Source organism: Polyodon spathula, chromosome 13 (assembly GCF_017654505.1).
Source record: "Polyodon spathula isolate WHYD16114869_AA chromosome 13, ASM1765450v1, whole genome shotgun sequence".
NCBI classification, from domain to species: domain Eukaryota; kingdom Metazoa; phylum Chordata; class Actinopteri; order Acipenseriformes; family Polyodontidae; genus Polyodon; species Polyodon spathula.
The window spans coordinates 21,815,063-21,835,011 of record NC_054546.1 but is presented as its reverse complement, the minus strand read 5'-3'; the positions used below and the strand labels follow the sequence as shown (position 1 = coordinate 21,835,011).

At 38.8% G+C, this 19,949-nt stretch overlaps 2 protein-coding genes across 8 annotated transcripts in view; one reads left to right on the top strand and one right to left on the bottom strand.

Annotated features, from left to right (window-relative positions):
• Window positions 1–250: 250 nt before the first annotated feature.
• On the bottom strand, window positions 251–760 carry LOC121326241 (histone H1-like). Its single transcript, XM_041269469.1, has one exon. It carries the CDS (start codon window positions 758–760, stop codon window positions 251–253), a length of 510 nt encoding a protein of 169 aa, XP_041125403.1.
• A 13,746-nt stretch (window positions 761–14,506) lies between these two features.
• Window positions 14,507–19,949, top strand: part of fgfr2 (fibroblast growth factor receptor 2) — a 48,723-nt gene continuing 43,280 nt past the window's right edge. For 4 of the 7 annotated variants that reach the window (XM_041269254.1, XM_041269249.1, XM_041269255.1 and 1 more), the window contains exons 1-2: window positions 14,510–15,028; window positions 18,562–18,800. In XM_041269254.1, coding sequence (XP_041125188.1) covers window positions 18,635–18,800 — 166 coding nt within the window. In that variant the 5' untranslated portion in view covers window positions 14,510–15,028; window positions 18,562–18,634. Of the gene's footprint in view, window positions 15,029–15,487; window positions 15,859–18,561; window positions 18,801–19,949 lie in introns of those variants that run through there. The other 3 variants (XM_041269252.1, XM_041269253.1, XM_041269250.1) reach the window with 3 other exon arrangements.

Below are 19,949 nucleotides of genomic sequence, written 5' to 3'. Positions count from 1 at the left end.
CTACAAACTTTAAACTATGTTTTGTGAACATGTGATTAATGTCAAATCAAAGTTCTGTCTTTATTATTATTATTATTATTATTATTATTATTATTATTAGTAGTAGTAGTCATAGTAGTAGTTAATTTCAAAACAGTCACATCAGATTTTTCAGTTCAGCATCTTTTAGGAGCTGACCGCTTTGTCTTCGCCGTCTGGGGTTTAGCGGCTTTCTTTGGGCTCTTGGCTGGCTTCTTAGCCGCTGTTTATTTTACTTTCTGGGGCTCTTTGTTGCTGCCTTCTTTGCCGCGGGTTTCTTTGCTTTCTTCAGGCTCTTGGTAGCTGCCTTCTTGGTTGTGGGTTTCTTTGCTGGAGCTTTCTTAGGAGCAGCTTTCTTCACTGCTGGCTTCTTAGGTTTGGGCGCGGTCTTTTTAGCTGCCTTATCCTTGGCTTCAGCCACCTTTTTGTTGAGTTTGAAGGAGCCAGAAGCTCCGAGACCCTTGGTCTGCAACAGGGTCTCTTTGCTCACCAGACTTTTGACTGCCGTGTTGATGCAGCAGTTGTTCTTTTCCACATCGTAACTGCCGGCCGCCAGAGCTTTCTTGAGTGTGGCCAGAGACACCCCGCTGCGCTCCTTGGAAGCAGACACTGCCTTGACGATGAAATCTGATACGCTGGGCTCCGCTTTCTTATGCTTGGTAGCGGTCTTCTTACCAGCTTTAACAGCCTTAACCGGAGCAGGGGCTGCTTTGGTAGGTGCGACAGACGCAACTTCTGCCATTTCTGAATTGAAAACACGAACAGAAACAAACTACAACAACAGTCCAGCTACTAGTAGACAGGCCCTTTGAAAGCACAGGTCATGTCAGTTTTATTGATATGATACAGGCCCTTTGAAAGTCCAGGTCAGTGTCAGTTTTATTCACTGACTGGAAGCTGAGCTGTGTTGATATTTTAAAGGTAAGGCCTTCATGATGTTGGCTTTATCGCAGGATATGCACACTCTGGAATACCTATAGAGTAAGTGGGACAGTCAGTTCAGCTTTAGTATAATTAAGCAGTAGATAGATAGATAGGTAGATGCTGCATGGGATAGTGTGTGATATGAGAATGGAATCCCCACACTAGGGCTGGGATGCTACATGAACCCCTTTCTTCAATAAAAAAAAAGAAAGAAATAACAGTTCTATTTAAATGTTCTGCAGTCATCTGCAGTGCCACTTCCTGATTGGTCTATGAAAGTTCTGAGGTTATTTAATGTATTATAAACAGCTGAGATGCTTTCAGAGTGTCATCTCCACCTGTTGTTATGACGAGAAACAGTTATATTTGGATTATGTTCCTATAAATTTAAAGAAGAATAAAGTAGAATTCTAGTGCAGTGAGAGTTTGTGTAAGGGTTCTATCAACACTTATAACCTGCATACTCGTGGCGATGCTCCCGCATACACGGATGCTCTCTGTTTCATAATGGCTATGTGTAGGGCTTCTGGGTAAAAAACGTTAGTTCATTTTCCACTTCATTCTTAATTGCCGTTTGGATCCTGACACCAAGAAAAGGTTGTTGTTATTTCAGCTGGGATGTGTGTGTAGAGCAACCAAAGCTCTTTCTTAGTCATAAACTCCAGTTGAATTCTTTTAATGTATACTGCCGCATGTCATGAAATGACCTGAAGTGAATATTAGTTCCATTCTTTATGCTTGAAATTGATATAAGAAGTGAAGCAATATCAAATCACAACAGTGTGCACTCTTTATTTTTTAAACTTAAACAAAATGTTATCACTAGTAGACTCTGTAATGGCAAAGACAAAGTTACCTCTAACAGACTTTTCTGCTGAAATTAGGTCAGAAGTTCCGAGCACTTGTCAACACATCTAACCTCTGGTCACCTTGTTCTGTTCATATGGTTTTCTTTAAGCCCTTGGAAGACCCAAATATCCCATGACCCTCAAGTCACAGTGGGGCACTAATTACACTTGAACTTTGCTGATATGAAACAGAAAAAATTAGATTTTTTTTCTTCCTCCAGAATATAATTTATCAAAGCAGCTGTACTTGTTTTTGCATCGTTAGATCATTAAGAAAACGTAACTAGTTTGAGTTGGTCTGAATCCTTCAGAAAAGGCTTTTCAAAGAAAGAAAGAAAGAACGCAACCCAATAAATGGTCAGGATGTGGTATTAGTGACTTATTGTACTATTAACACAAGCCCCCAGGCTTACATTCTGTACAGTTCATTGCTGTTTTTGAACATCAGTCAGCACTTGAATTAATAAAGGTTTCAGCTTTGACAGGGCCCCTGTCAAGGTTTTCATTCCTATAAGCAACTTTTTAGTCAGAAAGGGGAAGAAAATGTGGCTTATGCTGAATTGTGAGGTCTGTCACTTATTAATGTCCCATCCCCCCCCGCCCCCCCTGAACTTGCCTGTTAGTAGGCAGACCGGAAGTCCTGAGGAAAGTGAACCACAAAAACCTAGCAGGCCCACTGCAAGAACATACCTATCTGTGAGATGAGTTATAGACAAATAAAAGTGGCATAGTTCATGTTGATTCTGATTGAGAAGATCCAGATCTGGCATATTACAGGCTTACTTGACCATCTGTGTATGAAGGAATGAGCAGAAGTGAATAAACCGGGCTGGAAGCCATACACAGATTCTCGTAGTTCTGGTACTCTGCTTTACTGTTAATGTACAAGTAGGAAAAAAAAAATCACATTTGTTTTTTATTCATGGCCAACATTTATTTAGTCCATTGCAATTGTAATTGAAAAGAGGAAAAGGGTTGATGAAGAGAATACCGTTTAATGACTGGTAGTTAGCTGATTGTGATGTCACTGCTTTGAATTGTTCAGCAACGCGGCACTACTGGTATTCAAACCAGAGAGCTCCTGCTTGCTGATTAACCTTGCATTCCACATGGTAGTGCTTTTACTGGGTTAGCCACCAGAGACCCATATCAAATGGATTTCTTTGTATATACGATTTGATTTGAAATATGCACACTGTAGATAAACACAGACAATTTTTCTTTAATGAATGACTGTATGAATAAATTAACAACAAACATTAAACATTTAACATATGAAGCAAGCCGCAAGAGTTTAATTAAGCTTCTTTACATAGAGGCTTGCTTTGTATTAAATAAAATAATAAATACAATAATTATTTGCCTGATTTAATATATATATTTTTAAATCTAAATAAACTTCAGGTACACGACTGCTTAATTGTTTTCATAGTTCACTTGAAGCGACCTTTGTTTTTTAAACAAAGCAAGCCGCTTATAATTTGCATATTAATGAAGTTGTTTATTACAGTTTGTGTGTGTGTGTGTGTGCGATCAATTCAATATTCAGGTCATTATTCAGATTATGTTCCAATCGCTGTCCTATCTCAGACTGACAGCTTCTCATTGAAGGTTAGATTAGAACCACATTTGGGCAGATGAAAGAAAATGGGATATGCCAATTTACTGAACGGTTTTGAAGTTTTATTGTGCATTGTGGCAGGGCGGAGGAAAAGCCCTGCCCATAATTAGAGGGGGCAGGGCTAAGCCTGCTTGTAAATATATGTTTGTTTATTAAGCATGGATGAATGTATTAGTATGATTTAAATGTATTGCTTTGTGTTTAAAAAACTATGTATTAAAAAAAAAAAAAAAAAAAAAAAAAAAAAAAACCTGCTGTTTTGTTTGTTATTGTTTGGTTTGAATGTGGTCTGGCAGAGGTGGTGCTAGCAGCTCATGTGAATGCAGCTACTTGGTCTGGAGATGTCATCAACCCACAGCTACCCTGTCACATGCAGAAAACCTTGTGTTCTACTAGCAGAAGGAGCATGTCGCAGCAAGCAAGTTTCCAGGAAGCTTGCGTCCCTACCTTCCTGTTATGTATACAAACTGGAACGCCAACAAGGTGGACAAACAAACAATATTTTAAAACATTCCCTGATAGCTAGGCTTGCTGCTGTTCAATGGTTTTTGTTTTTTCGAAAAAGGCTATTTATGCAATTTAGAAATGTCTAATTTAGCAAAACCCCTTTAACAAATTAAACATGCAACACAACCATGGTTACTGCAACATTGTAATTGAAATAACGTGCAGTCACAGGGGAGCTAGATAAAGATCCTACATTTAAAAATGGTCTCAAATAGGTTGAAATGACTGACAGTGATAATACAGTAACCTACTAAGGGACCAGTGAGATGACTGATAACAACCCCTAGCCATTCAGAGCGGAACGGAGACAAACAGCAAGTATAAGAACTACACAAACTAGAGATGATTTCTAAATTATTATTTTTGGTAAGAAGATAAAAAATAGTGAGTGATTTTATTGATGTTTACCCCATGTAAATTTATCTCAGTCAAAATCATATTTTTGGGGAATTCGACGTTAAACGAGCTTTACCGATTAAAATCGAGAAGTAACAAGCCTACTGATAACTGGAACAAAAGCCACCCCGCTATGGAGACACTTCCTGTGCAGCAGGTATTAAAACCCCACCTAGAGTCCAATATTCAAGGGGGTTCTAATATCTGCTGCACAGGAAGTTCCTTTATAGTGTGGGGCAGGATGAATACAGGATATACCATGAACATCCTGTAGTTATTCCATAAGAGTCCCCAAAGGGTTGTTTATAACCATCCTCATGGGTGAAATAAACACAGAACTCCATGAACATTCTGTTTGTATACCATGTACAATGTATGGAAAAGAACGTATGTTAAAACCTAAATTTAAGAGTTGAATTGGAAGAATTGCTTTCCTCAGCAAAGCAGTGTGATTTGGAACAGTGAAATTAGCCCTGGTCACTCTGTCCATGGATTCAAATTAATACAAGATTCCCAGATAAGATCTAGGAAGAAAAAAAATCTAAATCCCTGTCTAAATGTGCTTCACCACAAGTGACAATACAGTCCATAAATCTTAACTAGAAGAGTGATGTAAACAGACACCAAGGATTTACAGTTTAGTATAAAACTGAGTGAGGACCACTGCAGCATCTAGTTCTAAGTTATTTCAAAGCAGTTGTGTCAATGCAAGGAAGCTATTACGTCTGTGTGTTTCCTATTCTTATGGCTGTCCTACAAAATATAATCTTATCAGAACTGGGTTTTCAATAAGCTGTTTAAAAAAAAAAAAAAAAAAGGTTGTTATTGTTCAACATAAATCAAGAGTAACAAGCACTTAGTTGCAAAGAATTTCAGGCTAATGAAAGGTTTCTTTAGCCTCTCGCCAGCCAGGACTCTGGAAAAGGGCCCTGTTTAAAGAATAATTCAGGGTTCGCTTTGATTTATAGCACATGATTAATCACTTTCTAGATTGCAAATAAAAACAGGCTTATTGTGGTTTGTGTAAAGGTTGTGTTTTATTTGTATTTATTTATTTATTTATTTTTTTAGCTTACTGTCATTCAATGTCAAATGAACTGACTCATTCACTCCAGGGACTGGTGCTATTTTCAGTCACAGCATTTTAGTTTTAATGTTTAACTTTACACCCTGCTTTCATGATTTCTTCTGTGACATGTCTGTAACCTAACTGTCAGCAGAAATGACTAACAGGGAAATAAAATCTATTTTAAAGTGCAACTTGTTATTGATGCTATTTACCTGCAGTTTCCTGCTGGTACAGCTTGATTCACTGAAAGAAGCAATTAAGTCTTCAAGAAGCATTTTTTTGTTTACCATAATATAACTGTGTCACGAGTGACTTTATTATTTGTAATTGTTATTTGTCTTTCCAAAGTACTGTCCATTTGATGGAATTACTTTCCTTCCCTCTCAGTTCCTGTGTTTAAACAAATAAAGGGAGTGTGGTCTATTTTAATGATCTAAATACCACCAACCTTAATCCTGCTTGTGAAATTGTGAGGCGAGAGTGTATTAAATGGAATGTCCAGACAGTAATTTGTGTACAGAAATAAAATAAGTTATTTTTATTATCTATACACAACAAAATAATTAAATAACAAAAGAAAACAAAATGGTGTGAGGGAAGGAGTGCAGGGGTGAAATCCAAAACAGATCGTGATAACTCGTCTTTTATCGTCTTCGTGGTAAACCATACATAAACAAAAAAAGACAAAAGAAATATTAGTGTTTTGTTTTTTTTTTAAATCCCACTGCACCGAACCAGTCTCTCCCTCCACCCGTTACTTCTCCTATTTTACTTTCGGACCAACCCCGAACACAGTAGTACGTTCCCTTTAGTATGTAATGTCCCGCCTCTGTAGTCAGTGGAACACCAATCCCCAACTGACACGTGTCCTTATCCTTCACTTGACTCCAGTGGCTGGAATTTACATACTCGTACTTCCGCCCCTCACCAAGGTGCCGCCCCTCAAAAGATGACTTTTGCCATGGTCACGAGATCTTGGTAAGGGAAGTCCCGAGTTGGTTTGATGCCATCTACTGTCGGGAGGCTGAATCACAGACCGAAATCCCTTTGACTCATCACATATCCCACCCCTCAGAGTGGAGCCGAAGGAACACTCGGAAACCTCTAACCCTTCCCTTTTCCCTCCCTCCCGGGAAAAAAAAAAAATCAGCATTTTGATGTAACTTACCCGCACGATACCTTATTTGAAAGGCGAAGGGTTGGAGCGCCAGGTACCACCGCGTAATCCTAGCGTTTGAATCCTTCATCGTGTCTAACCACTTTAAAGAAGCGTGATCTGTGATGAGTACAAAAGGTCGTCCCAGAAGATAGTATTTTAAAGATTCCACTGCCCATTTCACTGCCAGGCATTCTTTCTCCACTACCGAATACCTCTGTTCTCTGGGCAGTAATTTCCGACTGATGTATAGTATCGGGTGTTCTATACCATCTCTCTCCTGAGACAGAACCGCCCCCAGACCAGTCTGCGATGCATCTGTCTGCAGGACGAACTCTCGGCTGAAATCCGGGCTTATTAATGTTGGGGCCTGACTCAAATTAGTTTTAATAGATTCAAAGGCTGTCTGACACTCTGCACTCCACTTAATTTTATTTGGAGCGTTCTTTTTAGTAAGATCAGTGAGAGGGGTGGCTATAGTGGAAAAGTGTGGAATAAAGCGAAGGTAATAACCAGCCAACCCTAACAATGATCTCACCTGGGTTTTCGTGGTAGGTACCGGCGAATCCAACAAAGCCTGGACTTTTGAAACCAACGGTTTCACTCTACCCTTACCCATTATGAAACCTAAATATCTAGTTTCTTCTTTTCTAATAGTGCACTTTGCCATGTTCGCTGTGAGCCTCGCCCTCCTCAGTGAAACAAAAAAAGACAAAAGAAATATTAGTGTGTTTTTTTTTTTTTAAATCCTGCTGCACCGAACCAGTCTCTCCCTCCACCCGTTACTCCTCCTATTTTACTTTCGGACCAAGCCCGAACACAGTAGTACGTTCCCTTTAGTATGTAATGTCCCGCCTCTGTAGTCAGTGGAACACCAATCCCCAACTGACAAGTGTCCTTATCCTTCACTTGACTCCAGTGGCTGGAATTTACATACTCGTACTTCCGCCCCTCACCAAGGTGCCGCCCCTCAAAAGATGACTTTTGCCATGGTCACGAGATCTTGGTAAGGGAAGTCCCGAGTTGGTTTGATGCCATCTACTGTCGGGAGGCTGAATCACAGACCGAAATCCCTTTGACTCATCACAGAAATATTGACAAAGTCTGGTGCATACATTTTACAGCGTTTGCATTAGGATCCACCACTGCTTAGATCATTAAAATAAGAAACATTTGTCTAATTTTAAAATGTGACATATAGAGACATTCTCAGGGGCCTCTAATTGTGATTGAGTGACCACTCACTCACGTTTGTTGCCCCTTTCAAACAGACCCAGCACACAGAGAAATGGAGTTTAAAACGTTTACGTGCTATTTTTAATAACAAAAAATAAACAACAACAAAACCTCTCTCTCCTCAAGCACTAACTAAACAGACCAGGAACCTAACTAAAAACACATTCTTAACGAATAACAAAAACTATACACAGTACTTTTGTTTTTTCTCTTGATACGCTTGAGCACACAATGAAGCGGGCTTTTCACACAGCAGCCCTGAGCAGACTGCTCTCTGTATATACCCTTTGCACCTGGCTCTAATTTACAATGATAGCCAGGTACAGGTTATAATTAACAATAAAACAATACTATTAAACAATAAACAAACAATTAAAACTTTTTTGGGGGGTGCAGGGAAATTTAACCCCCTCCCCGCAGATGTTCTGAATCTGAATCAAGCTGGTTAAAGTGGAGCTATCAGTATTGGGATGATCTTTGCCTGAGGGGGAGGTGGGGAGATTTGAAAATATTCTCTAGCGATTAAGGCTGATCCTGAAACAAGCATTTATATGTCTTCTGCTGTTCAGTAGGGCTGCAGTATAGGTTTGTGGGGCATACAGAAAACACACTTTCCCTTTAAGAGAAACTTAGGAAAGTTACACAGCTGAAACTCTAGTATATGCTATAAAATGTATCAGAGGGGACAGCAATTACAATTACACCTCTAGTGGTAATTATTTAAAACCACTTAAATTCAGTATTTAAGACTTTTTTTTCTTGAAACTGGTTGAAAAAATGTGTAAGCCTCGTATACAGTAGCAACATTTCCAAGTCACACACACACACAATAGGATAGTAAACAGTTAAAACATTCTATATTCTAAGAAAAGGTTGACCAAGAACAGTTGTTGTCCATCACTGCTTCTCTGAACTTGCCTGTCTTTCTCAGGTCTGATATGCTCTTCAAGTTCATTGAAGATCCTGTAGTGAGAGAGAGAGAGCTGTGCCCTTAACCCAGCTCTGAATCATGACTGAAAGAAGCCTCCTGAGAGTGGGATGAGGTGTCAAGTGGTCACCGTCATTAGCACCTTGAAAATGCATTCAGTTTTCTGGAGGTGTCTTGAGCTATTGACACGCAACAAAGGAAAGCCCTTCCACGGCCTTCGTCTGCTAGATGAACATCTAGGTCAGTTGAGCTGCTAGATAAACAAGGCTATCTTTGAGATCAACTGTGAACTTCGACAATTTGCATAATGAGATTGTCCAGTTTTCAAACACACATTCATTAAACAACTGTCACCTTTTTTTCTAAATTTACATGTTTTCAAGTAATTGTTTCAGTTTGTGCTTGCAGGACTGTTAAGTTTTTTTATGTTTTTGGACAGATAATTATTGCATTTATGGAGCAAAAAACTCTTAAATAAAGCACAAGTCAGGTTATTACGCCATAATGTATAAATAATGGCTGTCTGCCAGCAGTCAATGATAGGATTGTGCTGCTTTGGTGATTTGAAGTCAAATGTAAAACAAATGCTTTATGTAACCTCTCGGTTAAAAACATTTGTTTCTGATTTAATTCAGGAAGTGATTCAGTGGGTTTATTGAACTGATGTGGTTTAATTAATTGTATAAGTAGAAAGGGGGAACATAAAGTGGACTAAAGCTACTTTTGAAATTGCTGAGATTTGGTAGACCAGGATTTCATTTAAACTTTCAGGGACTTTGGCACTAATTTTGGTTAAATAGCCATAGAAACAATTATTACAACATGCAAGGGAAATGTTTTATCAATGATCAGAAAGAAACTGACACTATATTGTCCTTTTCAGAGGTGTGCCCTAGTCTGAGCAGAAACAAGAATCCGTAACGAGTATTGTAATTTTTTTTTAGTACATCTATAGTACTACTTTTTAGTAGTATATAGTAATTTGTTATCACTCATTATTCTGAAGAAAAAAATGCATTGAATCAGCTTCTGTCTCCAATAGGGCAGTGATGACTGTCAATCTCAAGTCTAGCGATAGAGAGCCAATACTTGTGGAAAAAGGAGGGACCACTGTGATAGTCCTGGACACAGTGGAACAAAATTTAATTCCCTGTTGTTTGAGTGAGGAGGCCAGGCAGATGAAACATAACAATATAATAATATACTTTAATTTGGACCCGCAGTGTTTATTTTAACTTGATCAAAATGACTGCGGGCCAAAAACGGGGGCAGCATTTATACAAGGGCAGCCTTTATTAATTATACTGTGCTTTACAAACACTACAATATTTTATTACATGATTTAAGGCATTTTAGAAGCAGCACGGTGAGAGGCTCCGATCTGCAGCACTATAGTCTTGTGTGTTTTTGGGGCTTGAATACAGTACATTTACTGATAGTTAACAGGAGCATATTAGGTGGAAGTTGGGCAGTCAGGGGAGTACTGTACCAGTGAATCAGGAGTGTTCAGCTGAAGAAAACTGGTAGACATCCAGGCCTTTATGTTTTGAATGCAAGCCGAGAGCCGAACCATGGCAGAGGGGCTTCCAGGGTTGAGTTTTAAGTAGAGGTGGGTTTTGTCAGTATAGGAGTGAAACACGAGGCTGTGTTGGTGGATGAGATGGCCCAAGGGAAGCATGACAATATTGAAGAGAAGGGGCCCAAGAACAGATCCTTGGGGGACACCACAAGTGACTGGGTTTGCGACATCACTGCATCCAGCATAGGAAACAGATACGGAAACGGATAGGTAGGAGGACATCCAGGAGAGACAGGCACCAGAGATCCCAGCATACTTCTCAAGGCGGTAAAGAAGAATGCCATGATCTATGGTGTCAAAAGCGTCTGTTAGGTCAAGGAGGACAACGACAGAGGGAGCAGCAGCATCAGCATTAAGCAAATCATTCACAATCCGGAGCATAGCACTTTCAATACTGTAATGCGGCTGGAAGCCAGACTGTAGAGATTCAAGTAGATTGTCATCCATGAGATGTTTCATTAGCTGACCGGCTAAAGCCTTTTTGAGGGTTTTGGAGAAAAAAGGGAAACTGGAGATGGGACGGAAATTAGATAAGTCAGCCGGGTCGAGGAAGGGTTTTTTGAGTACCAGCGTAACTCAGGCAATCTTAAGGGCAGCAGGAACCAAGCCAGAGTCCAGAGACAGGCTGAGAGTGTGTATAATGAAAGGAGCAAGACCAGAAGTACAGAGATGGACAAGGTTAGTTGGCCATGTGTCCAAGGGGCACATGGCAGTAGTTGATTTTAACAGTAGGCCGGAGACATCAGCAATGGAAAGAGGAAGAGAAGGAGAGGGCAGGAGGAGCAACCGGAGGAGAGTCAAGACGGTCAAGGAGTAAACTGGGTTTGTGTTGGGAGAGCGTAGAATAGAGAATAATCAATTTTGTTCCAAAAGAAAGGAGAGAAATCATGACAGGTAAGAGAGGAGGATCAACGGGAGATGGATCTGTCAGTGGCTGGATGTAGGATTTGGTCATTGGTCTTAGAGAACATTGGATTTACTGTGCCCCACAGTTATGATTTCAGAGAAGTACTTCACCTTGGCCACGGCAAACGCACTCCTCCAGATCTCTATGTGAACCAGACGACCTCCATTCTGAAAAGGATTTTCTCATCATTGTGTTGAAGGTCGCGCATTCTGTTGCCTGTTCTGTGGGGCGCTGCATAACGCAATGGCACTTCGGTGACCTCTCCTTTTCTACAGTGTTGGGCTCCTTCATTGATGCTCCATGACCAAATTAGGGAGAAAAGAGGGAGGCCTCAATGAGTTATGATGAGAGAAGGAGCGCTACTGAAGACATTCAGAAAGGAGAAAGGAAGAGGAGAGGAAAATAGAACTCAGCTGGGGGTGGAGATGGAGTGAATGGCAGTCTTGTCTCTCCTTTATGTTCCTGGAATCCTTGAGTTATTGTTCCTATTCCAGCCCAAACTGTCACCTTTTAGGCCTGATGGCTTTACTGCCACTGGTCTTGAGCTTCAGCTGAGGCAGAGCCTGTTCCCATTCACACCACACTGTGGGGCTTCATTAATAGGCTTATTAGCAGCTCCCATTCTTATTCAATCCAACCTTTTTAAAGTGGGCTCCAGCTACTTTGAGAGAAAGCGGTGAAGAGATTATCCCCCCTCCCCCTCATTCAAAAGGCCCAAATGATGTGAATGGCTCCCTAGGCCTGCTGAGATAGTTTGGTGCCTAAATTTGATGATACAATTGTTATCCTATTCCATACACGCCTTTTGCATTTCTCTGAGAGGTTGCTGTTTTGAATGGGGGCTCATTTGGGTAAATCAAGCCACGTTGATTAGCCTGTCCATCCTTTCACTGCTAAATTGCATCGGAAACACAGAAATACCCGTCTATGTTGTTGTTTGTGAGTGGAATGCTTCCCATCTACAAGCATTCAGAGGTGCTGGGTGAACAGGGTGATGGCTTCCTGTTTTTTTGCAATTATTTTATGTGAGAAATACGGCAGCTACAGTATCACATTGTCAATGAGTGGTGGAACTCATTATGAAGAAGATGAAAAATAAAGACATGTTCGAATTAGGATTAGAACATTATACAATAGCAGGCCAATAATAATGGTTTTAGCATGTTTCCTGGTGATCATTTATCCTAATATATTAAAAAAACAAAACAGCATTAATTACTTAGTTAACATTATTAAGAATAGAATTGACCAAATTGTGCTCTGAGTTTTGTTAGGCTGCTAGTACAGTAGCCCTCCTATTAGCATCTCTCCTGTCAGCATGCATTTAATACAAAACAAAACAATATCTTATTTTGTTGCTTTTTAAAGTTAGAATGGTATGGTGGCTTATTTAAGGACAATGGAAAAAAAAATGATAGAAATGTATTAATGAAGATCATGATATATTGACCTCAGGATCTAGACATTTCAAACCATTATGTCAGGGTCACGTGTCATCTCAGGATCTAGATATTCCAAATCAAATTTGTATTGTTTTCCCCATATCCTCAATATGCCAATGTAGACTGAAAAGGTTTTTTTTTTTTTTTTTTTTTTTATGGATTATTCTCTTACCTGCATGTCATTCGTGTTAGGTTTCCAACTCCTGTCTTGTCTTTGCTGAGCTAAACAAAAGGTTTATCTCAGCAAAGTCCATAGGCACAACCCTATCTGCTAAAGTTCATTTCAAGTTGCCTTAGTTCATTATCCCACAAGGGCTTTTAGCAGCATCAGAATGAGACGAAAGGTTAGAGAGCGAGGCTAATGTGATTACAAGACTCACCAACACCTCAAATGAACACAAATGTATATTCTTTGAGATTCAATACTTCATATAATAATGACATCCCTATATATAAAATAAATAAATAAATAAATACAACAGCAGGCATGATGCATCTCGTTAGCAGCTGCAGTTAACTCAACCAGCAGACCTGTCAGCAGGGAAGCTCACACAGGTGTTGCAGGTGAGACTAATAATCACTGATGATGTCAAAAGTCCCTATGATGTTACTGAACTAAGGTTCTTGAAATGGTCTTCAGCTTGCTATGAACATGGTTGTGCTTTAGCGTCTTTAAAAAAAAGCTTTAATGATGACAAACAGAAAAAGACAAGAATCAAATAACATGAATGTTAGAGAAGATTTTTTTTTTTTTTTTAAACTGTAATATTCTACCTTAAATGTGGAAGGAAGGCTACCTGCATGTTGTATAAATATATATGAGGGGGCATTTTAAAGGTGCTATATAATAGTTTTGCACAGATTATTGGAATTATTAATGAGGTTGATGTCTCTGGGCACACAAACAATTAGCAATGATGAGTAGCTAGTCATAATTTCCAACTGAAATATTTTAGTTGAAGTAAACCACCTCAGATGGTTAAAACATGATTGGAGAGAGTATGTATTACTTGTGGTGGGGACATGATTGTTTTTATATAAACATAACTTAAAACAACGTTTACACACATGCTTGTTAGAGGATTGTTGTAACTCATGGCTTCAAAGATAATTTGGAAATCAGAAGAAATGTGTTACAGTAGATACCTATCCTGTAAGTTCAATGCTCATTTGCCTAAAGGTTGTATGCAGAATATTATCAATGTGTTCATTGCCTTCAAAAGTTTTTGCCTCACAATTTTAAAAGGTTAATTATTGTTTGCAACGTCTTTGCAGTCTTCTCAATATATGTTTCAATTGCTCTATAGTGTGTGTCAATCAAAGTTAACACCTGAAATCTTCAGCAAAATACAGTAGGAAAGAAAAAAGAATTGAAACAATCAGCAGTTATTCAATTAAATGGAATATGTTTAAAAAAAATTAAATGTTTCTAATATGGTTTTATATTTTGTCTTTAATGGGGGGAAAAAAAGTTTTCACCAGAACCAAAAATTCGAAGTTGGCAAAAATGATAAAAAGCGTGATAACGGTTTTAAAACGAATGTAACGTCGATTATGCTGTACAGTTGTTGTAAAATACAGATCCAGGTAATGGGTTAACTTCTTTCCTGTGTTTTTATCCCTAACAAATTGAACCACTTGGAGGCGTTCTGTGAGCAAAAGAGTTGCACAAAAAAAGAAAACCTTAATCTACAGTAGAGCACAGCCAGCCTGGCCAAGCCAGTGGAAAGAAGGGGTGCTGTCTGTCCCACGAAGTTGAACATACACGAGTGAAGCGACGTGATTGGTGGAGGCGGGCTTTGCGTAGCCAAGTTCAGGAAACATCTTGGGTTACAGGCTGAGGGAGGGGGCTAGAGGAGTGAGTTTAGCTCTAAAAAAGAGTGCTTTGTAAACCTGACAAAGTTTTGAGATTACAAGGTTTCCACGGAGGAGAAAGACGTGCATGGAGAGATTTCTAATCTACTGGATCTGCTTTCACTTTGGAGTTGTCGTATACTTTTACACATTTCGTGTTCTGGAGTTTGGCATTGCTGAATAATAATAATAATAATAATAATAATAATAATAATAATAATAATAATAATAATAATAATAGAGGCATTTGGTGGGGGAAAAAAAGTTATCACTGACTTCTGTTGTCACTGCACAACATTTCACGTGGGATCTATAACGCAGGAGCGGGTTTTTAAAGGGTCCTGTTTTGCACGGTTGTAGCCCACTGATTTTTCTTCTGCCTTACTGATTTTGAGAGCTTAAAAGTGGAGTTAGTGGCGTGCTGGTATTACGCGAGGAGACGTCCCCAAGGGAGCTTGCATTCCTCGCTTTGATTCATCCCATGCACACGCCTGCTGCAGGGCACAGCCAGATTGGTTTCTCTGCGACTTTTTAAACTCGAAGGTAATTATCTTTCTAGGGGTTCGCTTGCAGAAAATTACAGCTTTCAGAATGGAAATGTGTTGAATGAAAACGTAGGGAAGACAAATGCTGATTAAGTTGGTATTGTGTTGCTTGGTTTGTTTTCTATGTCGTGTCAGTATAGCTTTTATCATTCTGCTGGCGCTCGTGAGCGAAGTTTTCCTCCAGGTTTTCCCTCGTACGACTACTTGCTACTTGTCGGCCTAACTGCATTGTCCAAAAGGCATACTTTTGATACAGTTTTGACATTGAGTTTGACAGACTTGGACCATATTAAGTTTATTACTTTTTTATTATTATTATTATTATTATTATTATTAAGATAATCGTTACTATTGTGTAATTTGGGGTTTATACGAATGTTACGTTTTCTAATTTTTTTTTTTTTTTTTTTTTTTTTTTGCTAAAAAATAACTTTGTTTTCAGTCTGTCTACTGTGTGCAAAGGGATTCATGCTATTCTTGAAGTGTTCCCTAAATTTCTGTTTACGATGAGCAGAATTGTTTTTTTTTCCGAGTTTGACAAGAACTGGGTTGAAGTACACGCACTTAATTTGTTTTCCCCCTCTTGTAGCCTCGTTTACATGATCGCATGATTTTAATGGAAGGAACAGTTTCCCATAGAAACTGCAATGGTGGTTGTAAATATCTTCCAGATCCTTGAGCGTTTCATTGTGAATCTGATTTACATTTCAATAGCTGCAATCGGTGCCTCGAACACTTCTGTAGGATATGAATGGAAATGCAGATCGTGCTCAAACCCAGTCGCCGCGGACTATTCAGGATGAACAAAAACAGAATTTCATCTGAAAGGTTGTAAACTAAAATAATTTGAAGAGAAATTAACACATTAACATAACTAAGACAATGTTTTCTTTACTTGAGCCGTGATTTCTACATTTTACGGCTTTTAAAGTACCCCTGTATATTAAAGAAACATATGGGCAAGTGTTGTCAGATTTATTATTATTATAATAAAAATGACTAATATTTTCAGTTTTAAAATATGTTTCTTTTGGTTAAAAAAAAAAAAAAAAGGTTCGTTCTATCGATATTTAAATTACAACAGATGTATTATCAGCTTTGCTAATTAGTAATACGTTTTGGAGAGAAGTGTATAGTACTTCTTTCTTGCTACAATTAAAGCAAAACTCTGTTACATTCGGTAATTCTGTAAACGGGGGGTAGAATCACAACGCAAACCAGTTGGGAGAAATGTCTGGTGCAGTGCAAGCAGTTACTTGTTAAAACAATACTAGTATTTGCACACTGTATATGTAGCTTGGAGGAATGTTGTCAGACTCCCTCTGTTTGATGCATCAGGAGGTAATTGGTACAGATATGTGTTGTGTGGTGTCCGTTTTTGTTTTATTTTGAGAGGGAGGGTCATTAGTTTGGCAGTCAGTCACTGAGGTCTTCACACACTAATACAAAAGCCTGCGATGCTTTCACATTTTCTATCGCAAGACGTGGATATTTTATACTCTAGAACACAACTTTAAAAACTACACATTGAAATCAACAGCAGTAGGTACATTTAAGTTTCACATCGGAAGACGAGAGCGGGCACTGATCTTAGGGCAGCGCCTTTTTTAGTAATGCTCTGTTCTAGTTCCTTTTCCTTGCTCTTTTTGTTTTAATAACACCCAATTTTCTTTTTCCCCTTAATCTAATTGGTTCACAAGAACGTTGGAATTTGCTGGAGTCACACACCGCTTCGAGAAGCCAACTCGCAGAGTGGGTGTTAGCGCCGCGTTGAAGGCTGCTGTACTGAACACCAGTTAACTCGGCTCAGCTGTATCTCATTACCTGATAGTAAACCAGAAAATGTTCGTTGAACGACCTAGAATGATTGTTGAAAGAGTCGGCTTAAAGGGCACAACGCGTTTATTACCCTGACTCGATTAAAAGACGTGCCAAAGTCTCGCCACGTCGATTACATAATGGTCAACTGACCTTAGACTTGAGTGTGCTTTTTAAAAATAAGAAACAAAAGCGCTCAATATAACTGTCACATTTTGGGTACCCTGAGGGTGAGAACGTAATGTAAAAGCTCAGAAGGGACAGCAGCTTTGAATGCAGTGTTAGACCACCTACAGACTCTATTGCAAACAAGATTTACATACACATTACAGCAACATGCTAATTAATTTAAACACTGAATAATGCCGTCGAGATTCGCAATCCGTTTTACAAACCGCATTTGAGAGTAACACACCGGCTATATGCATATGTTGGCTTTAAAAGAAAGTATATTTATGTATAAAAAAGCTTCCTGGACATGTATGTGCTGTATGCGTTTAAAACACGTTTTTTTTTTTTTTTTTTTTTTTTTTTTTTTTTTTTTTTTTTTTAAAGCGAGAATTATAACTATTTACTTATTTTACCACAGAATGGTATTTTTCAAATGTAATTTGCATTCCAAGATCAAAAAAGGGCAAGGATGCGTTTGAAATACAATTTGTATTTTGTTTTTCATTGCAGTAGGATTACATTCAGGGAGTTAACTACACTTATTTAAGAAACTATTTACAACCTGGCGTTGGAATTTGTTGCGGTGTTATGCACGGATGTGTATTTTTGGTTAGTAGGTTTCGAACGCTGCGCGCGGATGCTATTGACTTGCACCGCGAGCTGGTGTGTACCAGCGGTTTCGCCGTGCCATTCAGGGGATTGCGTGTTGCTGATTGCTTTTTTTTTTACTCAGACTTGGCCCAGAACCCCATTTTCCAACATTGTCACTGGATTTCTTTTGAAGTGGTTGCGTTTGAAAAAATGTTTAAACTCTTGAGGCTTTTTTGTGTAATTGTAATCCATTTATCCACGTAAAATAGCCATTAAATCCGATACCATAAACATATGTGGCATGCTTTCTATAGTCGTTCATTTGAAAACACACTATTTCATTTTGCCTTGCTTATTTCAGACGGTTTTAATTGCTAGACGACATCAGACAGGCAGCTTTTAACTTGCACTAGTACATTTTTGGCTTTTTAAAAATCAATTTTAAAACAAGTGACTTGTATTGTCAGTAAAGAGTACCTTTTGGAATAAAAAAAAAAAAAAAAAAAAAAAAAAGATACAAAGACCTATTCTAAAACTTGAACCTGGAATTCTTGTTTGTGGTTTGGCTTGTTAAGTGCAGTGTTTTAAATCGGAATCTTTTTTTTTTTTGAGGTAGAGGCGTTTCCATTTTAAGAACGATGTTCTACTGGAGCTGTTGCTTGCACATAGATCTGCTGGCATTTTAATGTGCATAAGCAGTGAGGAGTAATAGTACTTGCAAAAACAAGAAGGGTTTTGCTTACACTGGAGGTGTTGATAGAAACTTGAGAGAATTGAAAAATAACTTGATTCTCACACATTGCAGGAGTAAGAGTAGTATTTGTTTTCCCTTGGGGCATTTCTCAAGATTAGAAATTGACATTCAGGGTCGTTCCACTCAGACTAATTCTCTCTCCTCTCTCTCTCTTTCTCTGTCTCTCTTGCTGGCTTTTCTCGCTCTTCCCGCAACAGCCAGAGGTGAAAAGAAAAAAACGACTTGGTGTATCAAGCAGCTTTCAGTTCATGGTACTGCAGAGGTTCTCTGATGGGATTAGAGGCAAGATGGGGTTCCATGGAAGGATCAGGAATTTCCAATAACAGGATGTTCACTTGGGGTTGCCTCCTATGTCTGGCCATGGTCTCCATGGCAACACTTTCGTTAGCACGGCCTCCATACGATTTGTCAGAAGACACAACTGCAGAACCTGATGGTAAGTTATTGTTGTTATTTATTATTATTATTATTATTATTTATTTAGCAGATGCCTTTATCCAAGGTGACTTACAGAGACTATGGTGTGTGAACTCTGCATAATCTGCAGAGTCACTTACAGCAAATTCTCTCCCAAAAGATGCAGCCCAAGGAGTTTAGGCTCTGGGTCACACAATGAGTGAGTGGCTGAGCCAGATTTGAACCGGGGACCTCCTGGTTACAAGCCCTTTTCTTTAACACCAGAGCACACAGCCTCCTACTGTATAGAAAACTGCTCATTATAATGGCTAGTGAACTAAACCTTTTTTTGGACAACTCGGTGGTAAAGTTATTTCAGTATGCAGTGGTAGTAAGCACAGACTTTTCTTAGTTTTTAAAATGGTGTACTGAATACTTCCCTTAAGAGAAGCAAGATGGTTAGGCTGCATGGAGCTTATGTAAGATTTAATTCAAATGTCTCTTTCAAATAAATCCTCACATGAAACATATATAAGGGGTCTGTCATCAAGTATGAAAGATTGGAAGCTTGCTTATTCTGTTACTTGAGAACAAGAGAGAAACGCTATGGCTCTCATCGCCAGCTAATGAAGTTCCAATATTGATAGCCCACCTGGTGTCTGCTTGACCTTTTGGAGGTCACAGCCTAATCTTGCTTTCCCCTGGTCAGTAGAGGTCACAAGGTTAAGACAGCAGGAATGAAGTCAGGGCAAGCCATCCCTCGGCAGTGAAAACAAACGTTCCAGTTGAAGGCAAACCAAGCTTGTGTCTCCAGCTCTGACCCTAGGCTCGTGCTTAGAAGCTGAGCGATAGTGGAACTGATAATGTTCAGCACATTGTACTACAGGAGTATAAAAAAAAAAAAAAAAAAAAAAAAAAAACTTTTCCACATTAACAGTTCAGAGTTGTGTTCAGTAACTTCATATGAGGATAGCTGGTAACTAATGCATAGGAAAGTACATGTTTACTTTACTCTAAGCGAATATGATTTTGTCTGAATTTGCGTCCCTAAATTTAGTTACTTTTAGTATTTAAAATATGAATGTTTGAAGTTGTGGTCAAATGTATTGTTGTGATTCGATTTCCAGCATTTTTCCATGACAATTGTTTGTTTGATTATTCATTCCTTGAAATGATTCTTTTTTAAACA